This window comes from Genypterus blacodes, unplaced genomic scaffold, assembly GCF_046128005.1.
Source record: "Genypterus blacodes isolate CSIRO-AG114 ecotype Tasmania unplaced genomic scaffold, CSIRO-AGI_Gbla_v1 ptg000118l_1, whole genome shotgun sequence".
Classification (NCBI taxonomy): domain Eukaryota; kingdom Metazoa; phylum Chordata; class Actinopteri; order Ophidiiformes; family Ophidiidae; genus Genypterus; species Genypterus blacodes.
In genome coordinates, this window is record NW_027466921.1 from 110,398 (window position 1) to 130,032 (window position 19,635).

The 19,635-nt window shown below is 47.4% G+C and overlaps 1 protein-coding gene across 1 annotated transcript in view; it reads right to left on the reverse strand.

The window, feature by feature from the left end:
- Positions 1-1,854: 1,854 nt before the first annotated feature.
- LOC143009920 (protein TANC1-like) overlaps positions 1,855-19,635 on the reverse strand; it is a 91,221-nt gene continuing 73,440 nt past the window's right edge. The window contains exons 13-26 of the mRNA XM_076162019.1: positions 18,774-19,381; positions 17,083-17,191; positions 16,676-16,798; positions 13,975-14,211; positions 13,691-13,870; positions 12,730-12,808; positions 8,530-8,663; positions 8,044-8,167; positions 7,761-7,936; positions 7,378-7,510; positions 5,909-6,000; positions 5,258-5,404; positions 4,858-4,958; positions 1,855-4,764 (exon numbers count right to left, since the gene is read on the reverse strand). Coding sequence (XP_076018134.1) covers positions 3,240-4,764; positions 4,858-4,958; positions 5,258-5,404; positions 5,909-6,000; positions 7,378-7,510; positions 7,761-7,936; positions 8,044-8,167; positions 8,530-8,663; positions 12,730-12,808; positions 13,691-13,870; positions 13,975-14,211; positions 16,676-16,798; positions 17,083-17,191; positions 18,774-19,381 — 3,768 coding nt within the window. The 3' untranslated portion in view covers positions 1,855-3,239. The remainder of the gene's footprint in view (positions 4,765-4,857; positions 4,959-5,257; positions 5,405-5,908; positions 6,001-7,377; positions 7,511-7,760; positions 7,937-8,043; positions 8,168-8,529; positions 8,664-12,729; positions 12,809-13,690; positions 13,871-13,974; positions 14,212-16,675; positions 16,799-17,082; positions 17,192-18,773; positions 19,382-19,635) is intronic.

A 19,635-nucleotide genomic window follows, 5' to 3' on the forward strand; every position in this document is an offset into this window, starting at 1 on the left:
ATAGTTAAAACCCAATCCAATCATCAAATGTATGCTTACTATCAATTTACCTTCCTTAATAGTCTTGGATTGTAATTTACAAGCTCTGTTTCTCAGATCACACAGCCTGGATGCTGTCATGTACACAAAGCTGTCAAAGTCTTTAGTGTGTGTGTGTGTGTGTGTGTGTGTGTGTGTGTGTGTGTGTGTGTGTGTGTGTGTGTGTGTGTGTGTGTGTGTGTGTGTGTGTGTGTGTGTGTGTGTGTGTGTGTGTGTGTGTGTGCGTGCGTGCGCGTACTGATGAGGACATAATTATCAGAGGCGAGGTAATTAACACTTTCTGTCCCAGCTGGAACATGCAAAAAAGCAAGTTTCATTTTCCTGCTGTTTTTATGTTTGTGTGTTTCCATATACACACACACCAGCACACTGAAAATTAGATTTCATCCCACTTTGCTTGATGAAATATTCATGAATCTTTGAATAAGAGAAGGGGGGGGGGGGGGGGGGGGTCTCATTTGTAATATAATTCAATGTATCTTTGTGGAGGCTTCACGCTGCAAGTTTATTGTACTGCCTCATCAAATAATCAATCTAAATGTAAAGTAGACGTATAGCACCGACGGCTCGTGCCTCCAAACTGGAAATGTGCAAAGGCAAAGATGGAGCATCGGCACACAGAGCTGAACAGTGCACTTTCCCCATCCAAGTGTGGTTAATTGGATGAATTAGAGGCCTTAATGGGTTCAGCGTGTTTGATTGAAGACATTTTGACTGAGTGCAGTTACCGCTCCCGTGGGATGGCAACTATTTGCGATTGCAACAGCAGCTTTCCACGGCTGTATCTGCCAAACGTGTAAATCACAGCTCGCCGCGTTCTCACAGCCCCTTAACTGGAATGTGGGATCGTCAAGGCACCGAAGTCGTCAACCCCCTGGCCTGTGTGTGTGTGTGTGTGTTTGCGTGCAGTCATCCTGTCAGTGTGTGTGCCTAAACAGAAGACAGAGAGAGTATGCGTATGTCTGAAATGGAGGTTGTGTGTGTGTGTGTCATTTGTTAGAATCTTGTCGATGCAGTTCATCCCTGCAGCTCCTCTTCTCCATGAGAGCTGCATCATGGCACTGCCACTGCTCAGACATGCTGCAGCCCTGCGGCCCCCCTGCTGGTCAAACATGTGACCTGCAACATGTGTGGAATTGGTGTCAGTGGTCGGAGGCGGCAGTCGGGCACTGGGTGATTTTCTGTTTTGGAACATCTGAATTTTACTCCTGAGTGGAATAAGGAGATGTTGGGTTGAACAAACACACACACACACTCCTCGGGGAAGACGCCTCGCCTGCTGTTAAAGGGCACAGCTGTACACCCATGAGCACACACTCACAATGTGTGCTTGCTGTCAGGTCTCAGCACAAGTGGGTGAAAGAGGAGGAGCAGATTCATGCTTTTGTCCTCTCTGGTCTCTCACCTCACTGATGGAGACAGCAGTCATGATGCTCAGTCACACTCAGCTTTGAGTTGTGACCTGACTTGGAATTGAGCCTTTTTTGACTGTAACACAATATTCTCTGAACTCAGTCAGGAATATAGGAGCTTTGTCTGACTGTATTTGAACATGTACATAGGAACCATATGCCTGTGGACTGTGTGGTATTTGGCTGAAATGTGGAAGTGTGTGTGATTTGTTGTTTTCCCTTTCACTAATTGTTTGAGTATAATCAAAGTTTTGTCAGTCAAAGTGAGAGCTGAATCAGGAAGAGCACAGTAAGCGCAGCAATAGCACTGTGTGTCTGCAGGTGGAAGTCCAGACCGCCTTTAGTCATCCTGCTCATAATGTTTGCTTGTTTGTTGGTGTAAGAGTAATGGCACCAATCAGCGTACTGTTCCTCAGTGGGTCTTTATTTCTCCCATGGTGGTTATGGCAGTAAAGTTCTATAACAGTATGTGATCACAGCTAAGCTCACAATACTGAAAACATGGCAACAATTGCATTGAACACGCGTACATATTAAAATAGAGCTGACGGCAGTGTGCCCCAAAACCTTTTGTCTTTTTTATAGATTTTTTTTTAAACTCTAATATAAACTGCAATTGTAGCATGCGTTTCAACTCAAAATTATTAAGAATCATAAAATGTCTTAGCTGTGCAAAAATAACTATATAAAATATATTGCTTTTACAATTAACCAAGCCAAAGGCGCTGTAAATAAATTAAACTAGACAGCAACAACAAGCAGATACCAAAAGGATTTCAACTCCATGTTAAGTGTGATTTATAGAACGTATAAACATATTTAACAGATGCTTCTCTAGAGCCTTGAACACCATCTGAACAAAACCTGTGCAGAAAACTCAAAATACACATAAATCTGAACGGGAACAATATACTTCACTCCAGGAAGGAAAAGTACATATTTATAGAATATACACAACATGAGGATCTACAACATCCTTCTTAAACACGGAATGGCCGTCCTGTAGACTTTCTCAAGCCGTCCACTGACATAACGCAGAACTTCTTCCTCGTCTCTCTTCTCTCAGCACCGCGGACGTTCGACACACACGATGTCGCTCGCTCTGAACTCCTGAGTGCTACAGTCCCATGTGTTGTTTAAGCACGTCAAAGGCTTAACTGTGGATAAAGTGCTTGTTGTCGCTGTTTCACTGATGAGGACTGAACAGTATGCGGCCAAATACTTTCTTCAGTGCAAAGTCTTCAGCTTGGCTGAGTGACGGGGGGGTGGAGGGGGAGGGGACATGTCGGCGTGTAACAGAGGCTGACAGCCACAAGTGGTAAATTCTGAGGAGAGAAATGTGGAGTGGTGCCCTGCTCATGGGCCATAGTCACTGTGCAGCCTGTCAGTGTGCCGGACTTCAACACTTTGCTTTCTGGGGCTGATTTCTCCTTCATTTCTTCATCGACTCAACATGTTGGTGTGTGTGTGTGCGCGCGTGTGCATTACGTTCGGGTTTGAAGCACCGTTTGGGACAAAATCCGTGTTACATTCAGACACCTGTTCCTGAAACCACACACACATACCTGTAAACGCACCTCACACACACAAATGAGAAACCTCCTGCATATACACTAGTGTGCTTAACCACTGTGTGCAATTTCACTATATGTGTATATGTGGGAGGTTTCTCATTTGTGTGTGTGTGTGGGGGAGGTGCATGTACAGGTATGTGTGTGCAGTTTCAGAAGTGTGTGTGTGTGTGTGTAACCCGGCGCTTCATATTGGCGACATTTTTTTCTGGACCTTTTACACGTTTGATTCTATAAAGGATCGCTTTGGTTTCATGGCTGCTACGTGGACGGCAGGATTCTCTCGGGTCAGGCCGGGCTGCTTGGCCTTCCCGTCTGTGAACGTGTGCGTCATCGCTAGCACCGGCTTCGGGTCTTTGTAACAGTTGGCAGCTTGGCAGAACTTCTCTGAGAATTCCTTGACGTGCATTCCGTTTTGTAAGCTACCCATGGACATGGCACCCTGAGGTGGCGGAGGCTTGTGCTGCTCCTGGTAAGTGCTCGGTGTTTTGGCAAATTGGAGCTCGCAGTCGACCGGGTGGTTAGGCCAGCTGCGTCCGGACTGCAGGCCCTGATGGCTCTGTAAGCTGAGGTGCTGCTGTGTGAGCTGCTGCTGCAGCTGCTGCTGCTGCAGCTGATAGCGCGCCGTCCGATCCATGACGCCCATGAAGGGTCTGGGTTTGTACTCTGCCGCCGCCGCGCTGACCTGTTTGCTGTGCTTTGACTTGTCCGAGATCTTGGTGCGTACGTCCGGGCCCAGCTTGCCGCTGTCTGAGTGGCTGCTGCTGGAGGCCAGGCTGCTGGTGGAGCTGGACACTCGCATGCTGCTGCCTCCTGCCTGGGAGCCGGCCGCCCCGCACAGCCCCTCCTTCCCCGGTTCAGAGTGGTTCCCCTGGGGTCCGGGGCCAGAGCAGGCCAGCCCATCCAGGGAGGACACAGAGTGGGCGGACAGCCTCTCGTGGCCCTGACCTTTGGTGCTGTAAGAGGGCTGGGGTGAGAGGAGGCCGTCGTCCCCACTGTGACCCATGGAGGTGGAAGAGGCCGCCAGTGGAATGCGGTTCCCGTACAGAGGTTCATCAGCTGGCAGTGGGAGCGGGCTGATGTCGATACCCGGTCCCGGCTTCAGCAGGCTGGACATGTGTCGGCTGGGTAAGGGACTGGAAGGAGCGTACTGGGACTTGGCCCCCACTGAGCGGCCCCCGGCTGCCCCTCCCCCCGCCTGCATGGAGCACATATGCTGGTTGGTCTTGACTATCTGGGCCTGCTTGGTGGACTGTAGAACCAGACCCTGCTGGGCTTCCCGGTGCTCCCGAGGGAACCACTGGGAGGAAAGCTTGCTGGGGCCCGGAGGCGAGCTCGGACTGAGACTCTGATTCTGATGGGCCACACTGTTGCCGACGGACTCGGACGGCAGGACTCTGTTGGAGGAGTAGATGTTCTGTGGCCAACCGGTGGGAGGTCTCCTGTCCTGAAGCGAGGTCTCCTCCTCTTCCTCCTCCAGGATGTCTCTTTGGCCTTCCACACTCCGGGCAAAGCTGTGCTCAGAGGGATCCTCCTGCTCTTCCTCCTGCTCCTGGTCGGACTCGTGGTCTCCTGAGGCGTGGACGGAGACAGCTGTGGCCCCCGCTAGGCCCGCTTTGATCTGAGTGCGCTGCATCTGCTTACACTCCTCCTCCACTCGAGCCAGCAGGCGACGGATCTCCCGGTTATTGGGGCACAGCTTGGCTGCTTCGTGCAGATCGGCCAGAGCTGCTGTAAACTGCCTGAGGACGGGGAGGGAGAGACACAGTTCAGCACCAGGACGGCCACTCTGAGGGATTTGATGTGCTGCTGGAGCTGTGTTCAATACGTCTTACCTGCTGCTCCTTTTAGCTCTGGCACGGGCGTAATAGGCCTCGTAGGATTTGGGTTTGAGCTCCAGTGCCTTTGTTGCAAACTCCTCAGCCATGCCAAAATCCTACCAAAAGAGGAAAACCAATTAATTCAAGTCGACTAGTTCACGCTCCGGTCACCATATGTTGCTGTTTGTTATACTGGAGAGCATTCATTGTCATTTTGTGAACTTATTATATTACAAGGTTCTATCTGCCCCCAACCAGAGACAAGGATTCATTTAAATGTATAATTAATGTGCACTTAATGATGTCCCATGATGCACAGTAAGTGTAGAGTTAAATGTCTGCTTACAGTCTTGAGGATTCTACATTCCGCACTAAAGTGAGAAACACAGATGAAAGAGCGTCCTCAGAGGCTTACATTGGTTTTTCTGCGACAGCGGGAGAGGTTAAGGTACAGGGAGACCCGGAGGTCTTTAAAAGCCTTCAGGTCATCGCCGAATCCTTCTCGAGGAAACTTCCTCAGGGCGTACTGGTACCTCTGGGCCGCTTCTTTCATTTTCCCTTTCTGGAGGACAGGAAGAGGGCGAGCAGGCAGGACGAGGACAGGAAGGGAACCAGGAGGGAGGATGGCAGCAGAACGAGGGGGAGAGGAAGGAGGGGAAAGGCATTCAGCAAATACTCCCACAATAACTGTTCTCTAGATGGAGCCCTCCCTGCTCATCAATCACTCACACACACACACAACTGCTTTGTCCTTTCTGCTACAAACCTCATCTGTTAAATGTCACACATCAATCAGTGCTGCGTTTCCATTCATTTTCTCAATCTCACTGAGCCAGAAAAAGATGAGAATCACTTCATTTTCACGCTGATCTAATTTATGCCGCCCCGTGTTTTTTCTACGGCCTCCATTTCAAGTAAACATCAGCACAACATGATACCATCTGATAATAACTCAGCCCGAGTCTCTCCTTCTGGCGAGATGGCGGAACATTTCATTTTTTTTAACGTAAAACTGCCGCTTACGGGCTGACCTCGGGGAGTCATCTCTATGTAAATTGCACATTACCTTGTACAGCAGGTTGCCCTCTTCCATCAGCTTCTGAAGGAGGATAATGAGGATGTCAGGCTTGGAGGTAGCCATGGCCCACGCCGCATTCCCTGCAGGAGGAGGAAGGGAGAGAAACGGCGGCGTTAGGACGCTGCTGGCCCCGACACACAGCCTCTGTATTCACTGGAAATTGGTACAAGGTGAAGTTACCTAAAGATTGTACCTGATCGATCGTAAGGTGACGTTCTGTAGCCTTAGTTTAATGAAAGCAGTGAAAGGGTTAAAAGAGAGAGGGTGAGGAGAAAGGAATCATGCAGCAGCGATCAGTTAGGGGCCAAGTTTGTACTTCACATACGCTCTGCTTTGCTTCCAACTGCATTTCACTGGCGTACCCTAAGATTCTTTAAAAGATGACAATGCATCCACTAGGGGGCAGTGTGAGGACTGAAATGTCAACAAATGCCAGTTTAACAGCTGAAAAAGTACTTCAGATTTCGCCACACTGTACAAAAACAGATGTCAACAATGATTGAGCTCCGAGTTTAACGTTTTGATTCTGATTGGTTGAAAGAAGGGCAAAAAAAACCTCAACACTAACAGAAATACAAAATCCAAAGGCCTGGAAATCAGTTCCATTGGATAGCCAGTCATTGTCCAGGCATTTTGTTGGTTGTCACGGTGACAAAGGTTTGCGAGGTGCACACACAGCAGCACTTCAGAGGAATGCAGCACAAGCAGAGCTAACAGAAAGTACAAACCTGCCCAAAGTGAAGGAAACACAGGAGTAAGAACACAGCTGTGTCACCTATAGTAAGACACAATTAGGAGCTTTGATTTGGAGCTTTTTTAACTTCAGAACGCCCTGAAGAGACTCTGTTAACGGCACTAAAAGAAAAATGAGTGAGCAGGTTTGTGAGACGGCCGAGTGCGGCACAGATAAGCCTCAGACCCAGATAACTCTGTGACTGTCGCTCAGGTGATAAGTCACATTCTTAAATTAGCCGAGCAGCTCACCTCAGGGAGAAGGGAGAGGACACACTCATGCACCGACACAGACATTAAAGGGAACACACACATGCACACACACACACGCACAGAGCTGAACTACTGACACCACACACGGGCGACAGCGGGAGAGGAAAAAGGGGGTTTGGCTTCCACGTTACGACGCATTTAGCCCGCTCGCATTCTGAGCACCATGAGAATAGTTGGCGAGGAAGGAAAACTGGAATAGCTTTGGTCTGTTTTCCCCCTCAGCTTCCAGAGATTCTGCAGAAGAACTTTACAGAGCAGAAACCCCGCGGGGGACTGGAAGAGAACAGCTGTCTTTGTGCTGTTTCTTCAATCTCCATGACTGACATTCCTCACGACTGCGGTAAGGCGACTTTGCCGGGCTTACCTGCAACTAAGCGGCCAACATGTACACTTGGCTGTGCAGAGTTATGACACGACCCAGACGCTGTGTGTGTGTGTGTGTGTGTCCTCACCCAGCTTGGCCCCCTTCTTCAGCAGAGTCACCACCACCGAAGTGTTCCGGCAGCCGATGGCCCGGTCCAGAGGCCTCATGCCGCTGTGGTCCACATGCTCGATCACCGCTCCTCTCTCCACCAAGTACTGGACCTGTACCAAAGCACAGCTCGGTTAAAGACGCGCACACACACACACACACACGCCAGTCGCACAGACTCTGTGTCTTCAGCAGTCGAGTCGAGTTAATGCACAACAGCTTGTGTTCAATAAAGCCATGGTGATGTTTTTAGTTAAGGCTGAGTGCAGGGTGGGGTGAGAGGTGGTGGTGTGTGTGTGTGTGTGAATGGGCTTGGAAGAACACAGTCTTATTTGAATTTAATGTCATTGTGTCGTCACATACGATCTCTGCGTCTCCGTAGAAGGCAGCGAGGTCGAGCGGCGTTCTCCCGTTCTTGTCTGTGTGGTCGATGACGGCGCCTTTCTCCACCAGAAACTGCACCACGTTCTTATGTCCTTTCAAACAGGCCCAGCTCAGAGGGGTCAGGCCCTCCTTATCCATCGATGTCAAAGATGCACCTTCAAGGAGAAAATTGCATTAGGAAACTAAACAATCGTCACCTTTAACACATCAACTACTTGGCTCCTTGCCAGCGTTCCATACCGCTGGCTGACTGGCCGCTCACCTTTAGACAGCAGGAAGTCGACGGTGCTCAGGTGACCCTCACACGCAGCCACCATGAGCAGAGTCCTGCCCTGCTTGTCACTGATGTTTATGTCGGCGCCATGCTGCAACAGCAGATCTGCGATCTACACACACCAAAACAGATGTGCACTGAGCTCAGACACACAGACAACAATGACTCTCACATGCTTCCAGTTAAGACTTAGAGGCTTTTTTGTGGGGGTTATTATTTAGCAGAGGCTATGTCAGATTAAAACAATCCCACCACAGTTACTTCAAAGTATTATTTTTGAAGCACTGCGGGCAGAAATGTATTATGAAATGAATGCTGTTTTTCCACTGAATTCCACGCCAACTCTACTGTGACATCATCAGCATCAGAACATTCCCAACTAAATCATGAATTCTGTGAAGTCCCTGGTGATTTGTTGTGTGTTTAGTGAATGCAGCCCAAAGTGAGACAGGAGAGCCAAGGGGAATGTCTCACCTGCCAGTGTCCCTGTCTGACAGCGCAGAACAGCGGGGACACCCCCCGACGGTTCACCTGCTGCACCACCGCCCCCTGCTCCAGCAGGAGGCCGCACACCTCCATCTTCCCCCGGCCCGCTGCTGCTGTCAAGGCTACAGAGAGGAGAGAGGAGAGAGGAGAGAGGAGGGAGGAGGAACCATAAAAGCTTTTAGAATTCATGACGCCCTTGCTTCTTTGTAGAGATGAATACAGAGTTTGGTGGATGATGAACATGCATGAGTAGATATAGAGATCTGGTGCCTCTTGTGCTAATGGAAAGTCTTTGGTATAAATAACATTTGTAATATTAAAATCGTTGCACATTAAAGATGAGTGGAGATATGCAGGCGAGTATTTTGTGCTAATTGAGTTTGAAACCAGAGCATTATGTGTCGCTTATTAGACTCATTAAATTTGATCCTCCAGCTACCAGAGCGCTGTGCTGAGAGGAGACAATCCAGTCATCTTATGCATCAACACACACTTTCTTATTTATATTTTGCGTCTGTTTCAGAGAGAAATTCATTATTTTTAAATACATAATCAATCTCCTAATTAAGACTCAAACAAACCATGACAACACAGATTCTTGAAACTGTTGCCTGCTGACAGTTATTCGGTGTCTGCTGCCTGTATGGCGGCAGATGGGGCTGCGGCTCTTTAATGTGTCCAAACACTGAGCTGGACCAGATCTACTCTCAAATTCACCTCAGGCACATTTAAGACACCGAGCCTCTGCGGCTGACATCATCCATCTGGAGGGCGAGAGGCGTCAAATAGCCTCACCGCCCCGCCCTCCATCTGCCGGGCCAAAATATGGATATCCTCAAGCGGCAAAGCTCACAACAATGGCTGTGAGCTGACCTAAAGTTAGACTGTGGGGGTTGTCATGGAGAATAATCGCGTCCTGGGGTAATGACAAAAAAATGACTTGTTTTCCTGCTTCAAGTTTCAGGCCTGGTTTATACTCAGCATTAACTGCCCATAGGAAAGATGGCTGCTGTGCATACTCTCCCTCTTTCCAACATCCCCTGCCTCCCTGATCTTAAAAACTACACAATTATATATATACAGCATGTGCAATAACTACAGAATTCCCTCAGAATGAAATGAATACAGAGTTTGGGAGCAACACCAGTCATGAAGCAGCAGTGGGTGGAAGTGCAGGTGTAGTTAGCATCCAATATCAATCTGCCGTTTAGAGGTTTCCATACCTACTGCTGCCAACTTAATGGTATTCATTCAATTACTGAAAGTAAACTCCTCAGTATTTGCCTCCATAGTGCAGCACCTCTGCAGAGGAGGAGCCGGCGTTTCCTCACTTCCCTCACCTCTAACTGAAGCGATTCATCAGCCTCGGCTCAACGCTCTGCCTGCAGCTGTAGCCAGACACAGATGTTTTGATAGCCGCCGGAGGCAAGAGACTCTAAATCACCGTCTGATAAACAGATGATTGATGGTAAACAAGCGCTGATGTCGTCATCCGCCTCAGGTCGGACGGCAGAGAGACCTCGGGCGTTCGACGTGTAACGAAAAGATCCCGAACAGACAAAAGTGTTTGCATTCCAGTGCCTGATTCACTACACTCTGTTCCAGCCCTGCATCAACACAGGCTTTGTTACATCTATAAACTCCCAGGTTCATGTTAGGTCAAGCTACTTCAACCACAAAAACACTTGTAATAGTAATTTTGTACTCTCCTGTCAACAGCCACAACAAATATTTGAATATTCACACAGTAGTTGGCGGCCTCAGTTATCAGAATTTATGATGTCGTGCAAAATTCTGCACCTATCACTTCAGAAACAATATTTTATGTCCCAACGTGTGACATACTGTATATTGGCAAAGTGTCACTGCTCGTAAATCAGCTCTTCCTCTTAAACACCTCTGCAGTGCTGCCTCAGTGTCTCTGCGCTCGCTGTGGGAAGCGGTGCAGTGACCCTTTTTTACATAAGAGGAGAGCGGCTCGCATTCCAAGAGGGGATTTTCAAAAAGCCAATCTGCTCCTGTTCAAACACGGGACACACTGGGCTCATTTGCACAGAGGCGTTACATCCCATTGAATTTTAAACAAGTAATGATGTTTCACAGAGACGGGTTTGCTATCGGCGATCTGCTGCAGAGGCCGTAATGAATGGCACTTTTGAAGAGCAGATTGCCGGAAACGTGTCCGTTTTTTGGTTTTTCTCAGCGAGGGCTTTGTTATTAAATTGTGCACAGTGAAATACGGGACGTGGGGTTTGGGGTGAAGCTTATTATTCATGTGTGATAGCAGCGTGAGGAGACTTCACACTGGACTCTGCTACAACACGGCACGTCTCAGGCAGAAATCGACATTATGGTCACAGCCGTGTTTACCCGCTGTTTCCCTGGGTTACAGAGGCGCCCTGGGTTTGTTTTAGGGTTCGCCTCAGCTGGATTAGAGGATTCTGTGTTTGTGTATGCACTAATGTGGCAGGGGTGTGAGAGTGCGTCACTCTGTTTCAGGTCAGCAGTCCTCCAAGCTCAGCAGTCCATGACCTGCTATGCTATTACTTTACAATAGATGCCAGGCGGCGTGCAGACAGACCTGAGAGGTAGGATGGCTTTGATAATTATTCACCTTAATAGGCAACCCAGCCTACATATCAGGTTCAGTACTATGACCCAAAGGTTCAAACAAATTACACCCCTGCCTCCTGTCCAACAGCAACAGGAAGGAAGGTTTGTTGACAACTTGGGTGAGCCCATTTTTCAAAGTCTTTTATGTGAGAGGGATGAGTCTGCATCCCAGGACTGTGATAAAGCCTGAAGTCGTGTAGTCCTTCAGCAGGGCCACAGCAGCAGCAGCAGCCTTCTTCACTGCATGTGTGTGTGTGTGTGCGGACAGCCCCTCTGCTAATAGGCTGACCTACTTTCCTGCACCACCAAACTGTCCTGAACCCCCCTGACATACAACGGAGACAAAGAGACTATTATTAAAGTTCACTTTTTATCTATTCTTGTATGATTGGACACACAAAGGCATTAAACCCTGCTTTAAAATAGAGGAGGTGCAAGTCACAGCTTCGGATTACTCAGGTCTCAGCATGAAGATCAGAGGGGAGTTTTCATCCATTTCCATATTCTGACGGGACTGAGAAACTTAAAAGATGAATTACAGGTATTTTTGCATATTAAGGGGACACATTACATACATCCCTGTGCCCTTATTTTCACCTTTGTGATGCTCTGATGTGCAAAAAAACCTCTGCTGTGGCATTGCTGTGCACAGTGAGTGAAAACATGCCACTTCCAGAGGAGCCCTCTCTATTCAACATATGAGAAAATGAGGGAAAATTACAAAAAGCTGAATCTGTGTGTCTGCTGTGTTTACAACGATTATCTTGTATTTCCAGGAAATGCCAAAGTGTAAATGTATCAAACTGTACTGTAATTCAATCCTATACTGAAAACGAATGTAGAGCGACTCTTTATTACATTGATATATCTTGTATATGACAGTTCTTTGGACTCTTCCAGAGGGTGATTTTGTTCTCCTATCATTACTAACCAGCCTGACAGATGCCTCCTGCTTTTACACTTGACGCTTTGGCTTTCCGCACCATTTCCTCAATCAATCCAAAATGGCTCTGAGCGGGCCACCAACAACAGCCACAGTCCAAAACATTCACTCATGATTGCCAACCTGCGTGTGTCGCTTTCTGTCACCGCTCAGCTGCAGGAACACAAACTCCCCGGCAGTCCAAAGAGCCAGAGCAGAAATAAAGCAACAATCAGCGACCTGTGAGCTTGTACAGCATTAGAAAATAACATTTCTGCTGTATCTTTGTTAAGAGTGCGCTGAAATATTCCAAATGCCTGCATGAACACGAGAGCACCAGGGGGACACAGAGGCTGCTGCGCAGCTTTACATCGGAAACTGGCTGTTTGACCCCAGCTAAGTAGAAGCCCATATGACTACCGCCAGTGATGTTCCAACTAGGGGGAAAGGGACAGAGGGAAACTGGGAAAGCTATAAAGATGACCACACATCTGGGCTCCAACGCCAACTCCACATCTTAACAGTGCAGGGGATTACAGTGCGGCGGCAGCAGAGCAACACGGGGGGCCGTGCACAATTACAGCAGAGGGGTCCAGAGAGATAAACAGCAGGCGATAAGACCGGGGCGCCACGCAAGATGGATGAAGACGTACCTGTTTCTCCCCACAGTGTGTCGTGGCCATCAATATGAGCGGCGTGCTCATTATTCATTGCCAGCGAGCCCCTCACAACCTGCCAAATCAGAAACTCTGATTAATGACACACTCTGGTTATGAAAAACGCCATTCAAACTGTTTAGTCAGGCTGGGTTAGTGGTAGAGACTTTAAAAGACAAATTCATGTCTCACACTTTAACTTGTCAAACATGGTGCTGCCTGAGCAAATAAAGCTTCAGACCAAAACATATAGAACAGATCGTGAACAAAGACACAAACATAAAAGTTTATACAGTAAGACAAAACTTAACAAACAACAATATTTAAGTAATTTAAGTAATAAGTTCCCAATCGTTCCATATTATGTCCTTGCATGGTTTAACCCATCAATTTACTCAGACGTTTCTGCCGACGTGATGATGAATGAATGGCAGCAGATGAGTGAACCTCTGGTCTCTGGACATTGAGGCCATGCGAGTGAAGGCAGGTGTGTGTAGCACCGGCATCTGTCTCTTTACATGTGGGTCAGTACCTTGACTTGGCCCAGTTCGTTTGTGTGAAGGTACACAGAGTCAGACTTGGGAATGCAAACGCAACTAATGAGGAAGCCAAAATAAGCCCAGAGCCCATAATGCACCTGGGCAGGGCACTGTGATCGATCATTGACACGCGTGGGTACATGTAGGTCAATAGTAGACTTAGTTTTTCCTTAATTAGGGAGTTTTCATACTAATGTGGTTTAGACCGGGTCAATGGGATGAGGGTTCGTTCTTCCCCTGAGTCTGAACTCAACAATTAATCTCAGGTCTGTACCAGAACCACAGCACTGAGGCAGACCTGAGGAAGACCTGAGGAAGACCTGAGGGGCCCAGCTACACCAGAGCTACTGATGTATTGATTGAAAAGAAATCAAACAGCTTGTGGGGATTGAGGAGAGTTCACTGTGTGTTGCTCTGACCTGTGTGTGTCCCATGCTGGAGGCTGCAATCAAAGCCTGCTGCAGGGCTCTGTTCTTCACGTCCTGCTGCTGGCCCTCGGCGCTCCACTCTGGCTCCAGGAGGAACTGCATGATCTCTGAGTGTCCTCTGAGGGCGGCGTGCACCAGCGCGCACTGGCCGCTCTTATCTACGTGATCCACCTGGGTCAAAGTGCAGCATGGTTACTGTCATGTCCAAGTGTTCAAACCGCCATGGAAGCGTAGACGGAGAGTGAGATAGAGGGTTACAAAGCTTGGACTCTCACCTTGGCGCCCCTCTGGCAGAGCATTTTGACCAGACCCAAGTGTCCCGCAGCCGCCGAGAAGCAGAGGGGACTCATGCCGTTCTCTGACACCACGTCCACGCTGGCCCCAAACTCCAGCAGGAGGGCAGCCATCTCCAGGTGGCCCAGGTGGCACTGGACGCAGAGCACCGGGGAGTTGTTGAGGACCTCGGTGCGGTAATTCACATTGGCACCACCAAGCATCAGCAGGCGGCTCACCTGATCCAACAAAGACACAGGACACACACAAAGTTGGTTAGAGTCTTTAAGTGTTTTGAACCAAACTTAAGACCAAAATGAAGAAAACCCTGGAGTTTCAAAATGTATTTCCCACTGATGACTGCATGTAATCACTTTAATGCCTATACTGTTCTCTTGTACCCAAATGTGCCTTCAAAGTTTAATATGATGATGAGGATTATGATAATGATGATGATTCAGATCTTTTAGACAGTGTTGCATCAGAATTAACATCTTTACAAACATTTTATGATTGGATTTGGAATAAAAAATGACTTTGCGATGTTTTATGATCCAGCAACCAGATGTTTGCTACAGCTTTCAGGACTTGCAGATACTGTGACTAATTCAAATTGCTTCAGCATTGTTTTACGAGGCAAAGGACACACACACACACACACACACACACACACACACACACACACACACACACACACACACACACACACACACACACACACACACACACACACACACACACACACACACACACACACACACACAGTGAAGTGGTTCCATTCTACTATGGGAAATCAATAATAGATGCTTCAGTCAAACAGAACCAAAGCATTCAAATCCATATTAGTGACGAGCATGTAAAGCTGCTTTAATTGTTGCAATGTCCAAATTTCCCAGCGGACAGGAAAAGGCCAGTCTGTCAAAATGTCTCTCTGAGTGATGTCGCACTTACAAAAGAAAACGACGCAGGAAGAGACAATGAGGATGACAAGTAGTGATGAAGCTGCACTGGAATGCTGAAGCCAACGACAAAGAAAAATGTAGGAACATTTGGCTTTAAGGCAGAAGACATTATTCCAGCATAATGACTTTTCCAGAAAGAGTGCAACGATTTACACACAAATGCTGAAGGCACTCGGGCAGTTGTCCTCATTTGAAATGAGGAATATTAGACACACACACACACACTCTCTAGACTAGATGTAGCCAGGGTAATATTTAGACACACTCTTCTCATTAACAACAGTCAAAATCGGGAAAATAGAACCTAGTGTGATGAAAATGGGAAATTGATTTTGTGAACTAACTAACTAACAAAGAATATTACAGTATGTGCCGTATGTTCCTACTGTAGACTGGAACTGAAGAATAGAAGCCAGACTTCCATTACTTGTTTGAGGGTAACAGAAGAAGACTTTACATAAACTTTCAACTTTATGTTTCCAAACTTTGATTTTGATGTTTTTAAAATCCATTAATATGAACTCACTCCAGCATTTGGTCCTGGTTGATATGACACAACACCGAATATAGCAAAGTGATTCCATTTTGGGAACGTTATCGTAGCATTGAAGAGCACAACAGTGTCAGAGTTATTTGGCTACTTTCCCATGCAACACTGCACTAGAATTCTATTATTGAAATAAATGAATACATCTGCCAAGGCCGCATCAATCCCCAATTAGCTATTTTAATTATCAGGAACGTTTTAATAATAATAATAGTAGTAGTAAGTGTTTACAATTTTTAATCTGCCTTGAAACACAATCAGGGGATAAAGCAAAACATTCAAAAATAGCTCAAATCACACAGAAAAAGTAATGACAAGTCCAATGTCTCTGCTCCTTCCTCCTTGGTGAGTTTGTGACAGATTTATAGTGCAGCCTGGGCGAGATGGGCTCACCCAGTGCGTGCCAGTAATTTATGTTTTCCATTTTACTTTTAATTAATCAGGCAGTTTATTAGTGACAGTCCCTTGTGGCCCTGTGGAGAGCAGAACACACAGCTATGCATCAAGCTAATCACCGGCAAGCAACACGCATCATTCTCAACCAATTGGCATCTTCTGCTGCTGTCATACTGTGGATTCCATCGTTCACCACTGATGAGCTCACACATGGCGACAAGTTCATCTACAACCACAGACTCCTAATAAAACCTAGGTTGTTTTTTTACCATCTGTGGCATTTTAAAAGCGTCCTGGGAGGACATTTGAGGTGATTCCAGAAATGACGATTAGTCCACTTAGTGCCATAAAATGAAGCGTGATGTCAGACTTTTGGGTTAATGTGTTTGTCGCTCACGCATTCGTTGTGACTAAGCAAGATTAAACTAAACACCCAGTCAGTTTCAATGCTGTGGATCCAGGGGCAGATCCAGGACTCATTTTCAGAGATTTCAGATTTAGTTTACATCATTAATACACATACTTTTGTCAATTACTTCAATAATTAATCCACCAATCTCAATAAAAAAAACTAAACTGTTTTCTTCTTCCCAACACCGACTATCAACTGGCAGAATCTGGTCTGGATTCAGATAAGGATCTGTACCTGGCAGACTAACGTACTGATCTAATCTGCTTGGACAGAAACGGCAAGAAACATGCAACCGCAAATTAGAACTGTGCAAGTATTTGTCTTTTTGGCAATCTAAACAAAACCCCAACTATTCACTATTTGACAGAAACGTGACGAGGTCTCACCTTGACATTGGGTGTGTAGAGGTTCCTCAGGGAGGCCAAAGCTGCAGAAAGACCATCAGCACTGCAACTGATCCACAAAGCCTGCAGAACACTGGATGACACACCGGTCCTCTTACTCAGGCCCTACACACACACAGAGGTACACACAGGAGCAAACACACACATAATATTAGTAGACAAGCAGAATAAATGCACACGTGAAGCTTATGCAGCAGCGATGACCCCTGGGCTGTTTAAGCTCTCGCTGCTCCTCTCCACTAACAGGGGCTTATCCTCTGTAATACTTTTCTCTTAATACATAAATTACCTTACTGTACATATATACATACATATATACACAAACCCGCATCAAACACTGTGAAATTCCAACCAGGGATGGAATGGACAGTTTGGCCAGATGCGCGTACCTTGAAGATGTGAGCTTTGAGGATGTGGTGTCCCAGCTCCATCGTCTGCTGCCGGTTCAGCTTCCCCTCCTGGCGGGACAGCATGAAAGCCATGAGAGCGTGGCCGGTCCTGTGGTGAGAAGGCCAGAGAGGTCAGCCGTACATCAGAGCGCTCATGGTGTATGTATGTACTGTGTATGAGTGTCACTGGTCTCATCTGGTCTACAGCACCAGGGTCAATCTCTGGCGATGAGGACGGTTCAATAATATGATAATGAGGAGAGCACATGGGCGCCCTTATGGAAAATGAAGCTCAAAATGTAGGACTGTGCCCCTCAAACCCCTTGGTTCTCCTTCCCTTCATCACCGAGGCTCGATCTCATCTTAATTAATGCGGGCCTTCATTAAAAGTACGCGCATGATTGCAGACCGCTTTGATCTGATTAAGATTCTCTTTATTCACGTCTCCTCTTTTGAGTGTGTCGCTGCGTCGGCCCCTAAAAAGGGGGATATCGGGCCGTTCTGCTGCTTTTGTCTACACCTGCACTGGCCGGTTCTTTGTGTCTGATTAAAGGCCTGAATGTAAAGGTGGGCTGTGTCAGAGGTTGTGAAGAGTGACATCATTCATTAAAGTGAATGAGTGATGAGTCTAATGAGGGTTTGGGGGCCAGCATCCTAAAGCGCAAACCTCAAAACTATCATATCTGACTGCAGAAGGCACAAGAGGGTTCATTCGGCACACACTACTAGACTACAGAAGAACCGTTAATACACAAAATACTGCAGCCAATTTGTTCCTTACTTAAAAGAAGTGTGCTGTCAAAAAAAGATTGCAAGCCGATTCATAATTCAGCTCCTATCCTCGCAGTGAACAAGGAGACAATGAATCACATTCCTTTTAAAACAACCCAATCAGATGAACTCCAGGTCAACAGATCTCTGCTCGTTAAGTGAATCTCACATGATTTTCCTGTTTCGTTCGGGTCGTTCAACTCCCTCTGACCCAAACGCGGCTTCATCGACACTGAAAAGCTCATGTCTGAAGAACAAATATTACTTTTCAGCCTTTTGCTCCTCTGTGGAAAGAAACCTTGTGAATGCAGTTACTCTGATTGCAGCAGAGATTGCTGAAGGTTAGAGGAGCAGCCTTGTGAATAATTCTGTGCTGGTAATGAGATCCTCTCTGGCAGACACCAGTCACGCCGTATTTACTGATTAGAACAATTTTTCCCCCCTGCGTTTCTACATGGAAGAAATCGAAAGCTGTTGTGTGCCTGTTCAAATTTCAAGACCTGCGGTGAAAAGTAAAGAATCCGAGGCCTATGATGTCACATCTGAAACATCTGCTATCTCCTCCTTTCCAAGCGTCTGAGTGGCTGCCACACTTTCATGCATATTAGTCTGAATTTCAAGCAGTACTCCAAGCAGCATTCTCAATTTACTGTAAGGACGCTGTGATTAAGAGCTTCCATTTAATCAATTCAGGTCAAGCCTCCATCGAGTTCAAATAACCACAAATCACGAGTCTGATTTTGGAATATTTCAGATTACACACACCACCAGCAGCATTACTCTGATTGCTTAACTGTCCTTAAGTGTGTTCATGACGCATTGGAAGCCTTGAAATATGTTCCTGATGCATGGCAGATGCCTGTAATAGCATTCTGGATTCCTAAAGGCGGTGCTATGTGCATGCAAAGCGGTGCTCTGACCTTGGGTCACAGAGGAAGTCACTACTCTCTCCATCAGCTCTCCACACCAGCCACTCTCTGAAGGAAGGGTGGCAAAACATGCGCGTCTTGTCCCGCCGTTTGATGAGGAAGCACGAGAGACACTCCATACGCTGCTGGAAGTCTTCCCACGGCAGCTCCCCTCGCACGCTGCCTGCGTTGATGGCCTGGAACAGCTGCTCGTCCGTCATGGGGTGCAGCGAGGCGAGCGCCACGTTGAGGATGGGCAGCGAGCGCTCGAACGCCGAGTTGGTCATGAACTTCATGTTGCACTGCAACTGGTAGAGCTCCGACACAGAAACGGGCACCACCTTGTAGCTGGCGCTCTTGATCACCAGGTGGCCTCTCTCAAACAGGTCCAGGGTGAGCTTGAGATACAGGTAGGATCCCAGGCTGCGGGAGATCAGGTGGCTGCTGAGCTTGCCCACTGTGACGGGGTCCACCTTGCCATTCAGGCTAATGTTGTTCATGATTTCCTTGCTGCCCCCGATGCGATACTGGATGTAGGCATTGAGGTCGCTGTTTATCTCGGTGTTGTCAGAGTGGTCGTCCAGGGAGATCTTGGAGAAGGGCAGGAGGGCGGTGATCTCCTATGGAAGAAATGAGCAGAGGGTGTTAGGAGTCGTACGAAACTGTGCAACCTCAATATCTGAAGATCTACAACCTATTTTAAAGTCTCCACTGGAATTCCCAGGAATGGGATCCCAGAGATGCCACTTCAACATCAGTCTTAGGGGCTGAAGGGATCAATGCACCTAATCCTCCAATCCTCTGCCTGCCTGCCTGGAGCTGGAGACACATTACCATGTGGAGATAACACATTCTCCTCCTCATCATTACAAGG